Below are 14,453 nucleotides of genomic sequence, written 5' to 3'. Positions count from 1 at the left end.
TTTTGAAGGAGAACAAAGGACTCGCTTCCCTCTCCACCTTCAAAATGACCTGAGAAATGCACATCTGGTCAATTACGTCAACTACTAGAATCTCTGTAGCTTCGTATTCTGACCAAAATATTAGCTCACCTAAGAAACATCAGATCTACAACGACATAGAGACTGAGTCAGGTTCCACTTTTATAATTACTGCTTTATCTTACTCTGTTTAATTTTGTGTGTGGTGGTGTAGGTGAATCAAGTGAGTGAGATATGACATTGTTTGATTCTGAAGCAAATGTGTCAGAAATTAAATAATCATTTTTAACTAAAAAAAAAGTTTGTTGCTGGGTTATTAAAACAGTAAAAATGACACATCCACATCCAAACGTATTGAGTAGGGGAAAAGAAAAGGAAATACTTAAGTTATCTGTGACAGATAATATCATTGCTTATTGCTGAGTACAAATTGCTGCTTTAATTTACTTTTCATTCCAATCTGATTATTGTATTGGCTCCCCAGCGTCTCCTGACGCCTTTCGAATTAAATAAGTATCAACCACGCATCAGTAAATAGATGTAATTGCATATTTTGACTCTCATAAAATGTGACCTGTTTTGCTGATCACAGTGATGCAGTAGGTTAGCATGTTTGCTGATTATCTCTAGATTGAAATGTCCAATTCATTTAGTTGATACGTATCTGAAATCTGGTTGAACTACAAAATATCTATCTAACATTTTTCTTCTATTTGCGCTTCCTAACCTGCAGTGAAATCTAAGGTAGAATTTCATTGCAGATAACATTGTGGGAAGTTTTAATATAGTACTAATACCTGCGAACTAGCATTTATACAGGGTCTTTTAATGTACAGTTTTTATCCTAATATCACAAAGCTTCTCATAGCACCATGCATTGAAAGTTTTTAAGAGGCAAATGTGACATGCATTCTGTGCCGGTCATAACCCTATTAACAGAAATACGATGTGTTGCTAGTCTACTTTTTAGTGGCATTGATTGGGGGGGAGAGGAGGAGGAGGAGGAGTCGGGAAAGACATTCAGAGAATTACCAGCTCTTCTTTCAACCATTGGACCTTTGATGTTTACCTTGCTTGATGTGATATTGCTTTAATACCTCAGTTGAAGGGTGGATTTTCCAACAATGCTCCTGTTCCTTCAACCTAGGTTATACAGTTAACTGCTTGTATTGGAGCCGAACGCAAAGCTACCTGACCCAGGGGCATATAGACTTAACTCTAGAATAAATTCCTAAACCTTTGGCTTGTAAAGTTTGGGTTGTTTTTGATCAACGGTTTCTTTTAAGTTTGCTTTTCAAAATGTGTTTGCAGGGACAAATGCTGTCTCCGAATATGTTTTACGTACCTGTTGGACTTGATTAGGTTGAAGCTGAAGCTAACCATTGATTCAGAAGCTTGTGTTCCAGCTCTATATATGCAATTTGAATTGACTTCCCTTTAATAGTGAAGAGATGGTAGAGCAAGTGTCTTTTTTTTGATAAGTTGTTAAATGGTGCCCTCATCTACCTATTCTGGTGGATATGAAAGATTCCACAACATTATTTAAAGAAGACACGGATTTTTGTCAATCTCCCATTCTTGTCTCAAAAATACCACCAAAACATGTTCTCTGTTGGTCTAATTTTCCAAATGTTGCCTATTGGTTGTAACGTTTATCACAAAATAGTGACCACAGTTCATAAGTGAGTAATTGACTGTGAAGCACTACGGTACATCCTAAAAACACAATAGGTTTTGTATAAATGCAAAGTTATTCCTTTACCTTTCTCTATGTTGAATGGGAAGTTTTAAAAAATTCTTTCATGGCATGTGTGTGTCACTGGCAAAGCCAATCTTTGTTTCACGTCCCAAATGGTCCTTAAACTGAATAGTTTGATAGGCCAATTCAGAGGCAGTTAAGAGTCAACCATATTGCTGTGGACCTTGAGTCACATGTAGGCCAGACCATGCAAGGTGGTAGACTTTCTTTCCTAAGAAAACATTTATGGACCAAATGAGCTTTTAGGACAATCGGTGGTAGTTTCAGAATTGTACCATTACTGATCCTTCTTTCAATACCAGACTTTACAAATTGAATTTAAATTCCATTCTCTGACACGGTAGGATTTAAATTTGCATCCTTAGTGCATTAGCCTCGGCCTATGGATTGCTAGTCCAGTGACAATACAACCTTGCTACTGACTCCTCCTAATTGAGGAAGTTATAACTGAACCTTGGATTATCTGATACTGTTCCACATTTGAACAATAATATTTCAAATTAGGAATCAATTTACCTTCTTACCAATTATGGAAAAGTAATTGAGTTAATTTCAATTTGGGCATGACTGGTAATCATTTGTGAATATTAGTTTATTCTTAAAAGATTAGAACAGGAATGTGTACAGATAACATGAAAATTTATGACCGTTCATACAATTCTTATAAACAATAATGTTGATGATTCTCTATTGGAATTGTTTACCCTTGAGCTTTGGTTCCCATACAGAATACTCTTTCTAATTACGTTCCAGGGTCAGATGTAGCTTGAGTTTCCAATTCATGGTTTAGATGGTAGAATTATTGCCTCGGCATTCTATCAAAACGCTCCTTGCCTCCTCAACTGATAAAATATCCCTGGTGTTAACATTTGAAATAGAGCAGGGCTGTTATTACCTGGTGTCCTCACCAACAGATGATCTTGCCATTATACTGTTGTGTGGGAGCTTACTGTGTGTCATTGGTTGCCGTGCTTCTTCTATTACAACCTCAAAGTGCTTCATTGGCTTTAAACCCTTTTGGATTGTGCTATGGTTGTGGAAGGCACGATATGAATAAGTTTTTTTTAATTGTATAGCTCTTGAGATTAAAGCAACTCTTCTTTGTGATTCAAAAACTGGCATTGTATTTTGTTATGTTTATGTTGCCCTGAAGCTATGACTGTAACCAATGTGCATGTGACTTTGAAGCTGTTTGTAGTACAGGATGGGGAAGAATGCAAAAGGGAAAGTCTGACTGAATGGAGAGCAGGGAAAATTAAATGACAAGTAATTTTGGGGCAAGACCAAAGAGAACAGTAATGGGACATAAAGAAACAAGAGATATGTCTAAGAGTTGTGAATGGCAGGATAGCTGATATCTGAATGCAAAGTAAAGACACTAAGAAAGAAATGAGAGCGAGAGAGACGAAACCAGCAAAGAAAAATCAAAATGGGACAGAAGTTTGGATCTAAGGTTGTTGAATTTAATGTTGAGTTTAGAAGGCTGTAAAGTGTCCAGTCAAGAGTTGAAGTGCTGTGCATTATGAACAGCAAATGCCATACATTCAATTGAATTGAGTATAAGAAATTGCTGTTTCGCTTGAAAGCAGTGTTTAGGGACTTGACGTTGAGAATGGAGTCGATGAAAGATGTTCTATTTCTTGTACTTGCATGGAAAAGTGCTATACGAAAGGGGTATTGGGGTGAGAGGTGTTGGAAATTGGCGAAGGGTGATCAGTTGGATATGGAGGTGGGTGAAAGTTTCAGTAAGACATTACTTTTTTAAATTGCGTCTTTCCAATATTTATTTTGCTGCACCCTTGCCTCCAACAAAAATGCTTGCGTTTCTCCCACATTATTTACAAGTGAACTTTTCAAAGGTTTCAAAGACATGACACATTGAAAGAATACAGTCTGAATGGTTTAATTACAATGGTGTGAGCCTATTCTAGGTAAATGGGGGAGATCAGTTTTGTGAACTAGAAAATTGAGGAAATATGTACAATATTGTGGCATAACATTTATAATGAGTAGCTGACATATTTGCAAGTTCAGTTAGTTTGATTTTCAAATCAGCTTGATGCTGATGATGTGGTCTGCACGTAACAATGACATTTTTTTTGTGGATTTCATAAGGGGTGCAAGTTATTTTCTCTTAGTATCTAGTGAGCATCTGTTGATCCACATTTGTTACTTTCAGTCCCTGAAACAGAACTTTATTGAAAGTTATCTTTTGTTTCTTTTGGGATTTAGCCATGGGTTATGGATTACTGGATTATTGGGGTTGGGATCAGCCTCAATAATTGAGACCACTTTCTTTTTCATTTTATTTTTGAGGACCTTTTGGAATTTTTGCCGTGCAAATGCATATAGTAGAGGGTGGAATACAGTTGTTCCATAAGCCATGATTAGAAAGCACAGTCTTAATTTTACCATTACGTCATCTAAACCTTTATACAATATAACAATATTTAAAACTGATATAGGTGTCCAGCAAATAAGAAAAGTTAAAATAATTAAAAGTGACATTCGGAAAACCCTTTTTTGTCGTTCCCGCCTTTCACGATGGCGCTTAACCGCTCTTCTTAGGGCAATTATTACTGAGACTGAAGTCCTGACTCCTAGTATTACATTGTGTCCTCTGTTGCTTTCTGATTGATCAGTATTCTCATGTTGTATAGTTAGTGGCCTGGTCTTTTTCCCCTTTGTTTTTTTCTGCCTAGTTGAAAATCGTGAACCTATTCGAATGTTCAGTGCTTGAAGTATTTTCCTGTAGGTTATCAACATTACAATAGCAGTGAAAATAAAGATGGGAATCTGCATTAGAAGGTGATAATATATTCCCAATTCGTTGTGGTATTCATTCACACCAATGCACAAGAGTGTATTATTTTGCCAGGTGTTTTCATTGCTCTGTAAACTGAAAAAGCTGACTTCAATAAAAGGAATTGTAAATGCGGAGAGGGACACAATCCACACTGACGTTAGTAATGTTATCGCTCTGCTCATGGTCAAAATCCGATTGGCTGGCTTAACTGAAATGTCATAACGATCCAGAGTGATTGCAAGAACGTTTACTGCTGTTGCTACACTAGCAAAAGAAATACAAGCTTCGTGGAAATTGCAAATCAAAGCCGTTTTGCTTTCTAGTGAAATCAGTGTGACAATTATTGTAAGGGGAATGCACCCAACACATATAACAACATCCAATATGTGCAAATTCATAGTGATAATATTACTGACTGAATTAACCAGGTTTGACTTCATACAGTAAAGTATCAATACTGTCAAGTTGCTGCTCAGTCCTAACACAATTTCTAGTAAGAAAAATCCAGTAAGTGATGCCTGAAAACTTGCTGGATAGGGAAGAGTCCAATATGCATTGCCGTTGATATTATAAATCTCATCTCGAACTGTCAAATTTATTTCTGACTGCATGGTGACTTGTAAAATAAGATGAAGACACATTCTTTGTAGATGATGATTTTGATCATTCCTGAAAATGTAAACAAGAATTTTAAACTCAACTGTTTTATTTTTAAAAAGTAGTCATGCTGTTGAAACTTCTTGCACTCATCAGGACCAATTTACAAGAATACCAAATATCAGACGGAACAACAATTTATACTTCTTGGAAGAGGGTACTGGTTGGCTGGAAAATGGGCTCTATTGGTAGAGGCATTCATGTGGAGAATGCACCAGGGAAAAGTTAACTGCCAAACTTTTGTTTGAATTCAAGCCACACGGATCAACTGTGATTGGTTTACACATTGCTATAAGAAATTATCCAGGGACTGGTAATCCCTCAAGCTTTTATTCAATTGAAAAAGGTACAATGCGTGGTACAGTTCTTTCTGTAAAGTACAGGGTCCCATGCGTGAGTATTTGTAGCTTCTTAAACACATAGATGAGCCACATTCTGAACATGACTGATCATCTTAAATTGGTTTGCAGTGTACTTAGCACAGTTTGGATCGTTCAGCAAGTGCTGCTCAGTCACAGAATCACTTGTAATGTCTGACACCTCGGTTGTGAGTTTTGCAAGCATGGGCTAGTTGAGTGCGGTCAGTACTTTGCCTGTTGCGAGTAGCCAAAGGGATATGTTGTTTTGTATGATCTACCAATGGTTGGATCACACCAGTGCTGAAATTCATATCCTAATTTACTCATTTGTGAGGTAGGTTGAATGTCTTTTTGGCTTGGTGGCATTTAATCTATTCAAGGCTGAGTTGGATGGGCAAAAGGAAGGTCGAGTCAAGACCACAGTAAGATCAGCAATCCCCAAAGGGGCTGCTGCCTCACAACACCAGGGACCCAGGTTTGATTCCTGGCTTGAGCCACTGTCTGTGGAGTCTGCATGTTCTGACAACGTCTGCATGGGTTTTCTCTCGATGGTTCCGTTTCCTCACACAGTCGGAATGACAGGCTGGTTAGGTGCATTGGCCATGCTAAATTCTCCCTTAGTATACCTGAACAGGCGCCACAATATGTTGACTAGGGGATTTTCACAGTAACTTCGTTGCAGTGTTGATGTAAGCCTATTTGTGATGCTAATAAATAAATTTTAAAATTGTGTCTCCGGGATGGGAAGGGAAACAGTTGGCGAGAGATACTGCTTTTTTATTGCTATCCAGTTGCACCTTCAGGAATTAAATGTGTAAGTATAAGCGACTGTTTAAAAAACAAAATTACATTTTTTGGAATTGCAGGAATAATGTTTAAAGGTATCATGTTGCTGCCCCCTTCTGGCCATATTTGGACAGCAACATGCAGGTTGGAAGATTATATTGATCATAAATAGAAAAAAATGCTGCAGTGATGGTGAAAGAATTGCAAAAAACAAGTCAACATTGTGAGTTACTTATTTGAACTCTTTTTTAACATCATAAATATTTGTACTTAATATTTGAATTGGGCACAGGAGTGTATTGACATAAGTAATTCAGGCAAGTAAACAAAGATGCTGTTTGGCTTGGTATGGAAAAGAGTTTCAGACAAATGCTTGGAAAGTTATTCATGTGTTTACATTGTTCATATATGAATGAATAATAAGTGTACATCATCATCATCTATTTTTAACGCTAATTAAAATCCAGGACTCTAATCTGGCCTCTTCCTCTTGCTCTTTAGTAACCATGATGTATACATTCACCAGTTAATATAGATACAAGTGGGAGGATTTGGAGTTGATGGCTTCAGAAAAACAAAACGCAATGTGTTTACTCAGTGGCCTGGATTTTGCAAACAGCAAAATGTGCTTGCCACTGACCTCAGAAAATGATGCCTGAAAAGATATTACGATATCTGTGCCATGGATTTCTATTTTTCTAATGTTAATTTAAATCTGGTACCAAGTCGAGGGCATCTCCGGATGTCCAGCTAAAATGATTTCATTAAGCATTCTAGGTAGTCAGTCATATTGAAGAATTGTCATAGACAGCAGACCAGGAAGTAAAATGTATTGATCATCCATCATTTTTTAGTAATCTTGGAGAATGAAACAAAGATTTGGACATACACATTAGAAGCTGAAATATCACACTTCCTGAAAAAAAACTTTGTATTAAAGCTTATTAGATTAATACTATGGAATTATTATCATAATAGAAAAAAGAATGATATTACACATTTAAATTAGTTTGTTCAGCCAGTGAGTTTCTTCAATACTTCTGACTTTGTATACTGTTCAAAACACAGTACACCTTGTTAACAAAACATAACTTTGTAGGGTGGTGGTGGGGTGGGTTGGGGTAACAGCAATATTACAAAATAAAAGGAGAAGTCCTGATAATGTCAGTGATTTCTTTTACAAAAGTGCCATAAACAGTGACTTCAGCTTATCCTGTGGAGGACCAGGGAATCGTTGACAACTATTTGTGGATTTTTGTATTAAATTGTTAAGTGTGGATGGCAGAAGTTTGTGTCACTTCCATGGTTGGAATTATGACAAATAATGACAATTTGCTATCTTCACAACTGAAAAGTTTGAGTTTTCGTTTCTTTCACTTTTCCTTCATAACTCTGACCTAGAATTTAAATCTCCCTCACTCTTGCTTGTGATTAACCCACATGCCTTTTGCACTAGTTTCTAAAGAATACATTTTCTTCTGTATCATTTGCATTCACTCCTCCTTTTGTGTGGTTTTACGTTCTAACCTCAGTTCTACTGCAAGAAAAATCTGCATGTTTCTGGGAGATAAGCTATCTCAACCATTTTCTATGTTCACTTTGTTTTCAGATCTCTCCATGGCCTTGACTTTCCATAACTCTGATCTTCTCCAGCTCCACAACTCTTCCAAAATATTCCTGCAAGCCTGGCTTCTAACATTCTAATTGCTTCACCATTGGTGACTGTGCTTTCAGCTGCCAAGATCCTAATATCTGGAATTCCCCTTCTAAACTTCTTCTTCTTCTTCTCCTCTTCCCTCCTCCTCCTCCTCCTCCTCCTCCTCCTCCTCCTCCTCCCCCCCCCCCCCCCCAAAAACCTCGGCTCACCTGGCCTTAATGTCTCCTTTTAGTTGCTCGGTAGCATATTTATGTTTGATAATGCTCAACTGAAGTGTCTAGGGAGGTTTTACTGTTTTAAAAGAAGCTTTATATAAATACCAGTGGTTGTAGTTGTTTAGAAGTTGCCATATATTATCACTTTAAAGTGTTCGATATCTCTCTTCCACCCCATCCCCACCTTGATCTTCCATCCCTATGTAGAAATCTTCAAGAGTGAAATATACATTAGAAGCGGAAATATAATTTTAAAAATTCTTAAATTTATTATATTAAATCTATGGAATTCTTATCATAATGGAAAATATTGACATTGCATAGATATAAAATTAGTTTTCAGGCCAGTGTATTTCCTTTTGTATAATGTCAAGAGGGAAAAATTACCTGCAGCTAACATGAAATTTTTGAAGTAGCCATGAGAACTGCCGCCTAACGTGCAGCTGAACTAATTAACCTTGCTGGAATCAGTATTCCCATCAGATATTTGAAACCCTACTGGATTCTTGTAAATCTCAGTACAATTTACATTTGATGTGAATGATCTTGAAATAACATTGTATGAAATTAATTTTCAATGAGTAACTCCTGAACTGTATCATATCTGCACCATAAATTGATGGGGAATTACTTTCGAGCAGATGAAGGTTAATCATGGCCTAAATTGTGTCCAGCAGAGCAATTTGCACCTAACAATAGTACAAACAGAAAATTTGTTCCAGACATAGATATCTGGAAGATGGCTATTCCAGAAAGAGTTAAAATGTTTTGCTTTTTAACTTTCAAGATTATTTGGGTACAGACCCAGAAAAAAACTGTTCAGAAGTTAATTAACCTAAAAATATAATTCAAAGAATTGTCTTTGCAGTATATTTTTAATTGCTAATGATTTATTTTGTGACTTACCTTTTCCCTAGATTTTTCTGTAGTTTCTGAGACCAATCTGATGAGCAATGTCACAAAATTAAAATGGAATACTTCATTTGGCATCATCATTGTTGTAATATGGCATCTGACTTTGGACCCAAAGCTCAACTATTTGTATTCCATCCATTGTATCCATTTAACTATGAGACTCTTAATTTATGTTTTGAAAAGTTGTTCTGGTCACTTCTTCAGTTAATAGTATAACTGCCAATGTATTAGGATTCGGCCATTGAAGAAATATAAACTGCACTTTCAGCACAGGTGCCATGTGCCATTTCCATTTCTGTCAGATTTCAGCATTTTTGTTACGTTCTTTATAATTTCAATAATGTTCAATGTTAATAAGTTCCAAAATATGCTGTGTATTAAATACTAATCATACCTTTGTAATAATAACATTTATGCATTCCTTTGAGATTCTTCAGTTGCTGTTTCTCTTTAATGAGAATGGAAAGTAGTTTGCATAATTAGCATGCAAAATTAGTTTATTTAGTACAAAACATGGACTGGGTTACATGAAAGTAAATTAGTTGTTTGAGTTGCTGTTTTCCAGATCCTGTTCTTGTTTCTTTTAAGTTTTCAGTTTTTTTTTAGTATCTCCTCAAAGGAGTTCCCATAACACTTCAATAAAATGGTAGCGAGGAGCAAAGGAGAATCTGATATTCTTAATGCCTTTTCAAAGTCAAACTAGATGATGGATGATTTCAAATTGTATTAGATTTCTTCATAATATCTGAATATTCCATATATTTTCAAATAATCTGGGCCATTTATGTGAGCCTCTTCAGCTGATAACACGTGCCTGATATCAGTAGTGGGGTTTTTCAATTTCTGCTGCAGTCTATAGGTGTATTCATAAATATTGTGTCCTTCTGCATAGTTTTCAACTTTCCTATGAAAATGAGAGAGAACAATTTTGGTCAGGTAATGTTCTGTATACCTAACGCAACAAAGGTTGCTTGTTAAAGTTTCTGGTGTACACATTGTCAGACTAAGAGATTGTTAAACCTGCACTAAATTAAATTCCCCATTCCGATATAACTTCTTTGCATGTTGACTATCTTATTTTGAAAACATCTGAAATTTTAAAAAGGAAAGTTTGTGAATTGTTCTGGAGGGTGCTAACTTTTATATAAAAATCATCAACTTTATTTTCCACTCAGCATTATTGTGTTGGACTTGCATGTAATCTTGTGACGCGACAGCTTTAACACCAGTATGCTTAGACATTTTGACCAGGATTTCCCACTCTCCCTCAATTCTCCCCTCCCCTGAGGCATGTTTTTTTTCAACAATAAAGGCAACAAACCATTGGCTGCCAGTTGGATCTATCTTTCCCACCAAAATTGATGGCCCTTTGTGTGGGAACTTGTCAGGACTGGAAAATCATGCTGGCAGGAAGGGCTGGAAAATCCTGCCCAAACTAGTAAGCAGCAGTCCAAAGAATCTGAATCCTGATTTTTCACTAAACTTCATACTTGGCGTTGTTCAATAAACTGGTTTGCTAGCCTTGTCTAAGTGTCCTAGGAAAGGAAAGCAAACTAGTAGTAGAGGAAACCTTATCACCTATGTGCCTACAAACATATTATTAGAGGAGGGACATGAATACATTGCAAAATCTGCACATTATTAGAATACTAGTTCCCTGACTGAGAAAGAACTTTGAATGTAGCAGGGTAAATTAGGAAGACGGCAAAGCAAGAATGAAATGGTAAGTTCTATCAATAAAACTTGTATAATTCTGACAGAAGAATAATAATTTTAAAGTCTTAGTGAAACTACGATTTGCAGAATATAAAACAGTAAAATTATGTTGTATGAATAGAAGTATTTTGTGAATGTAGGTTTTTATATTATGCTATACAATGCATGCAAATAAGATGAGTTCAAAATTGTGATGGTGAATATTTTTGTAAATTAATTGTCAAAGATAATTCAGTAAACTTAATATTACAAGGATAGGAAGAATAAAATGAAATAGAAACTATTGTAATGTCGGATGATAAAATGTAACATTAACAGCTTGGACCAGAATTGCTAATTTCCATTGTATAGAGGACAAAATCAGTGTGACACATCTAGGATTGTAGTTAATCCTAAACTGTCATTTAAGTAATGATAATACAGATAATGTATCCAAATAAAACTGAGGTAGAGGAAGTTGAAATATTCTTGCATGGAAACCTTCCCCCAGGCTGATATGCAAAATGTGTTTTCCCAAAAAAGATGCTTTACTATCTAGCCATTTAAACAGTTGTTCAAATTGGCAAAAAGTCAATCAGCTCCTTCAACTTGTTACCAAAGCTCATTGTAATTGCTTTGCAGGTATAATGCTCCATTGTTAGAAAACAATATTTAATTGCATTTCTACTTCGGAATGTACATTCTATTGACATTATCGATTAAAAGTATTGGTATCCTTTCTAATTTACTACTTGGAGCTTGGTTATGTAATGAAGAGTAAAATTGTCATAAATTATCTGTTCGCATTGTATTCATGAAATATTTATCAGAAACATTAACACTTAATACAAGCTAGTTCAAATGTTAGCACTGAATAATTGTGCATCCTTAGCTACTTAGATAACAGAAAATTAAAGGAATCTTACCTTAGCTGAACACCAAAAACATTCTGTTTGCCCAATCCTTTTGTTAGCAGAGTACAACATGAAGACACTCATCAGAACTGATTTTGAAGCTGATCCTTTCAACAAAACCAGCTTTCTATTGCTATTATTTTAGAACATAATATTGACGAGTTTGTGAGCCTATAACAGTAGGTTGCTGTTGCTTCTCTAAACTAAGCAATCAATAAGCTTCTGAAAATGTCTAGTGAAAGTAGCATGCTGCAGCCTCTGTCTCTGGAGATCACATTCAGATTTAGCCCACTTGGAGTGGTAAGGCAGCATGAAGTAATTGTGGGCGGCATTCATCAGATGACAGCTTGACTCATTGCTTCTCTTTACTGCAGAGAATTGCAGTGTATGCATTTGTTTTGATTTGCTAACCATAATGGATTTGTCCAATTCTTTGTGCAAAGGGGTGTATTTTCTTTCCCCAAGTTCAATCAATATTTGGTTTGTTAACTGTGAATGTTTAAAAAACAAATACATTTGGGGTTTAATTGTCCTAATCTAGAGAGAGAAATATCAGCTGCATCGATGGGCAAGTATTTGAAAAAATAAATCTATCACTAAAATTTGATTGACTTCCTTTCGAAATTAAAGCTGTTTTTAAGCTAATTAAATATTGTGACCAAGTGTGGCTCACCATCCTTTCACAGTTACATCTTTACAACAAAATTATATATTTTGTCTGGGATATAGTAATTATTTTGTTGATGACCATTTCATCATCAATTTAGCCTACTTGTCTAGTTACATAAAATATTTTATACATTTGCCATATCTCAGGAGAGAAGATCTGCGCACACTGTATTTGGCAATTGAAGATAATTATTTATTGTTCCTTTACCAAGTGAAATCTTGAGTATAAGTTTTATCTGATAGTATAAGATGAAAATATTAATGATTGGTAACATTCAGAGCATTAATAATAGCCACTGTATGTCATTGATCTTAAATTTGAACATGGTATGGTATGCACAAAGCAAAATAAACACAGAAAAAATCAACCTTAATTTTATTTTTAAGGGAATGTTATGATAAATTAGAGAAAAATTATTTAGTTATTCTGTGAAAGATTGATAAATAAATGTTGTATTTCCAGAAATTAGCCTGTCTTTTTTAAGAAAAACAATGACATTTCAGGTTTAAACGTGGGAATTGATGACTTGATTTGTATTAGACTTGTGCTGAAACAGTGATGCATCAAACATTGATATTGCCCTGCCAAAATTAAATGGTCATGTTAAAAAGACATGGACATTTGGGGACATTATTAACCGTGATGGCTTACAGACTGATTGATGGATTGGGCTGACACGGCAGGTGAAATTCATTGCAGAAAAGTGTTGCGGTTACATGTCTTTTAGTATTTGTAGTACAGGACAAGGCCCAAAAGTTAAAGTTTATTTATTAGTCACAAGTAAGGCTTACATTAACACTGCAATGAAGTTAGTGAAATTCCCCAAGTAGCCACAGTCCAGTGCCTGTTCGGGTCAATGTACCTAACCAGCACATCTTTCAGAATGGCGGATGAAACTGGAGGAAACCCGCGCAGACATGGGGAGAACATGCAAACTCCACACAGACAGTGACCCAAGCTGGGAATTGAACCCGGGCCTCTGGCACTGTGAAATAGTAGTGATAACCGCTGTGCCATGTTCAGGTCCATGCTGGTGTTTATTCTCCACGTGAACCATCTCCCAATTCTTTTCATCTACCCCCATCAATCCAAATGCTTTCTTCTCCCTTTATGCTTATCTAGCTGCCCCTTAGTCACTTCAACTACTTCCTGCAGCAGCGAGTTACACATTGTAACCACTCTCTGCGTAAGGAATTTCTTGTTAGATATTTTAGTGATTATCTTAAACAAATGACCAAAGCTTTGGTCTCTCCTGCAAGTGGAAACATCTTTGCATCTAATCTGTCAACCCTTTCATAACTTTAAAGACCCCATCAAGTCACTTTTGTTTCTCTCTTTGCAAGTGAAAAGAGCCTCAGCCTGATAAAGAGACACATTGTAGCAATACCATTTGATGCTTGAGCTACAATACAAATACCTGACGTTTTTTAAATCAAGGGTGGATAAACATCATTCGTGTGAAATAAAAACACAAAATTCCAAAAACACACAGCAGGCTGGGTAGCATCTGTAGAGATAGAAAAGGTGTTAATTTTTCAGGTCAATGACTTTTCATTAGAATCTGCAGATTTTTGGAGAAGAATAGCTTTTAAGCAGTCACACAACAAAGGCAAAGTTGTGGAGGGAAAGCACAAAAGGGAATGGTCTGAAATACCCTGAAGGCAGGAATGATTAAATGGTAAAACTGAACTAGTACACGATCCCATATTGCGATATTACCCTGTAAACAAAAGGTAGTCCAGAGTAGATGTGCAGCAGAATAAGAAGTGAAGAAAACTGGCATCTCTGCTAAAATGGTGAGGGTTGTTGCGCCCTGAGAATGTGGAGGAAGAAAGACAGTACTGATGGAGGATGCCTCCCCCAAGCAACAATGCACACATTTTCCATTCCTTAGACAGAATTTTCCAGTGTAAGTGTTGTGGTGGGTGGTTCTGGAGGCGTCCTTCCCGCTGGCGGAATGACAGGAATTTGCACCCCATTTTGTGGTTGAAATATGCATAGG

General features: G+C 36.2%; 2 protein-coding genes across 2 annotated transcripts in view; one reads left to right on the top strand and one right to left on the bottom strand.

Annotated features, from left to right (window-relative positions):
- Positions 1 to 14,453, top strand: part of cog5 (component of oligomeric golgi complex 5) — a 101,181-nt gene that overhangs the window by 23,668 nt on the left and 63,060 nt on the right. The gene's annotated exons all lie outside the window — the stretch shown is intronic.
- gpr22a (G protein-coupled receptor 22a) lies at positions 3,983 to 5,224 on the bottom strand. The gene has a single exon (XM_080207338.1). It carries the CDS (start codon positions 5,222 to 5,224, stop codon positions 3,983 to 3,985), a length of 1,242 nt encoding a protein of 413 aa, XP_080063464.1.

This window comes from Carcharhinus amblyrhynchos, chromosome 19, assembly GCF_965287045.1.
Source record: "Carcharhinus amblyrhynchos chromosome 19, sCarAmb.v2.hapA, whole genome shotgun sequence".
Classification (NCBI taxonomy): domain Eukaryota; kingdom Metazoa; phylum Chordata; class Chondrichthyes; order Carcharhiniformes; family Carcharhinidae; genus Carcharhinus; species Carcharhinus amblyrhynchos.
Note: the sequence above shows the minus strand (reverse complement) of the source record. Positions and strands in the feature narration are given on the sequence as shown.

Excerpts from the sequence above, each read along its gene's own strand:
- gpr22a (XM_080207338.1), bottom strand. The coding sequence starts at position 5,224 with ATGTGTCTTCATCTTATTTTACAAGTCACCATGCAGTCAGAAATAAAT.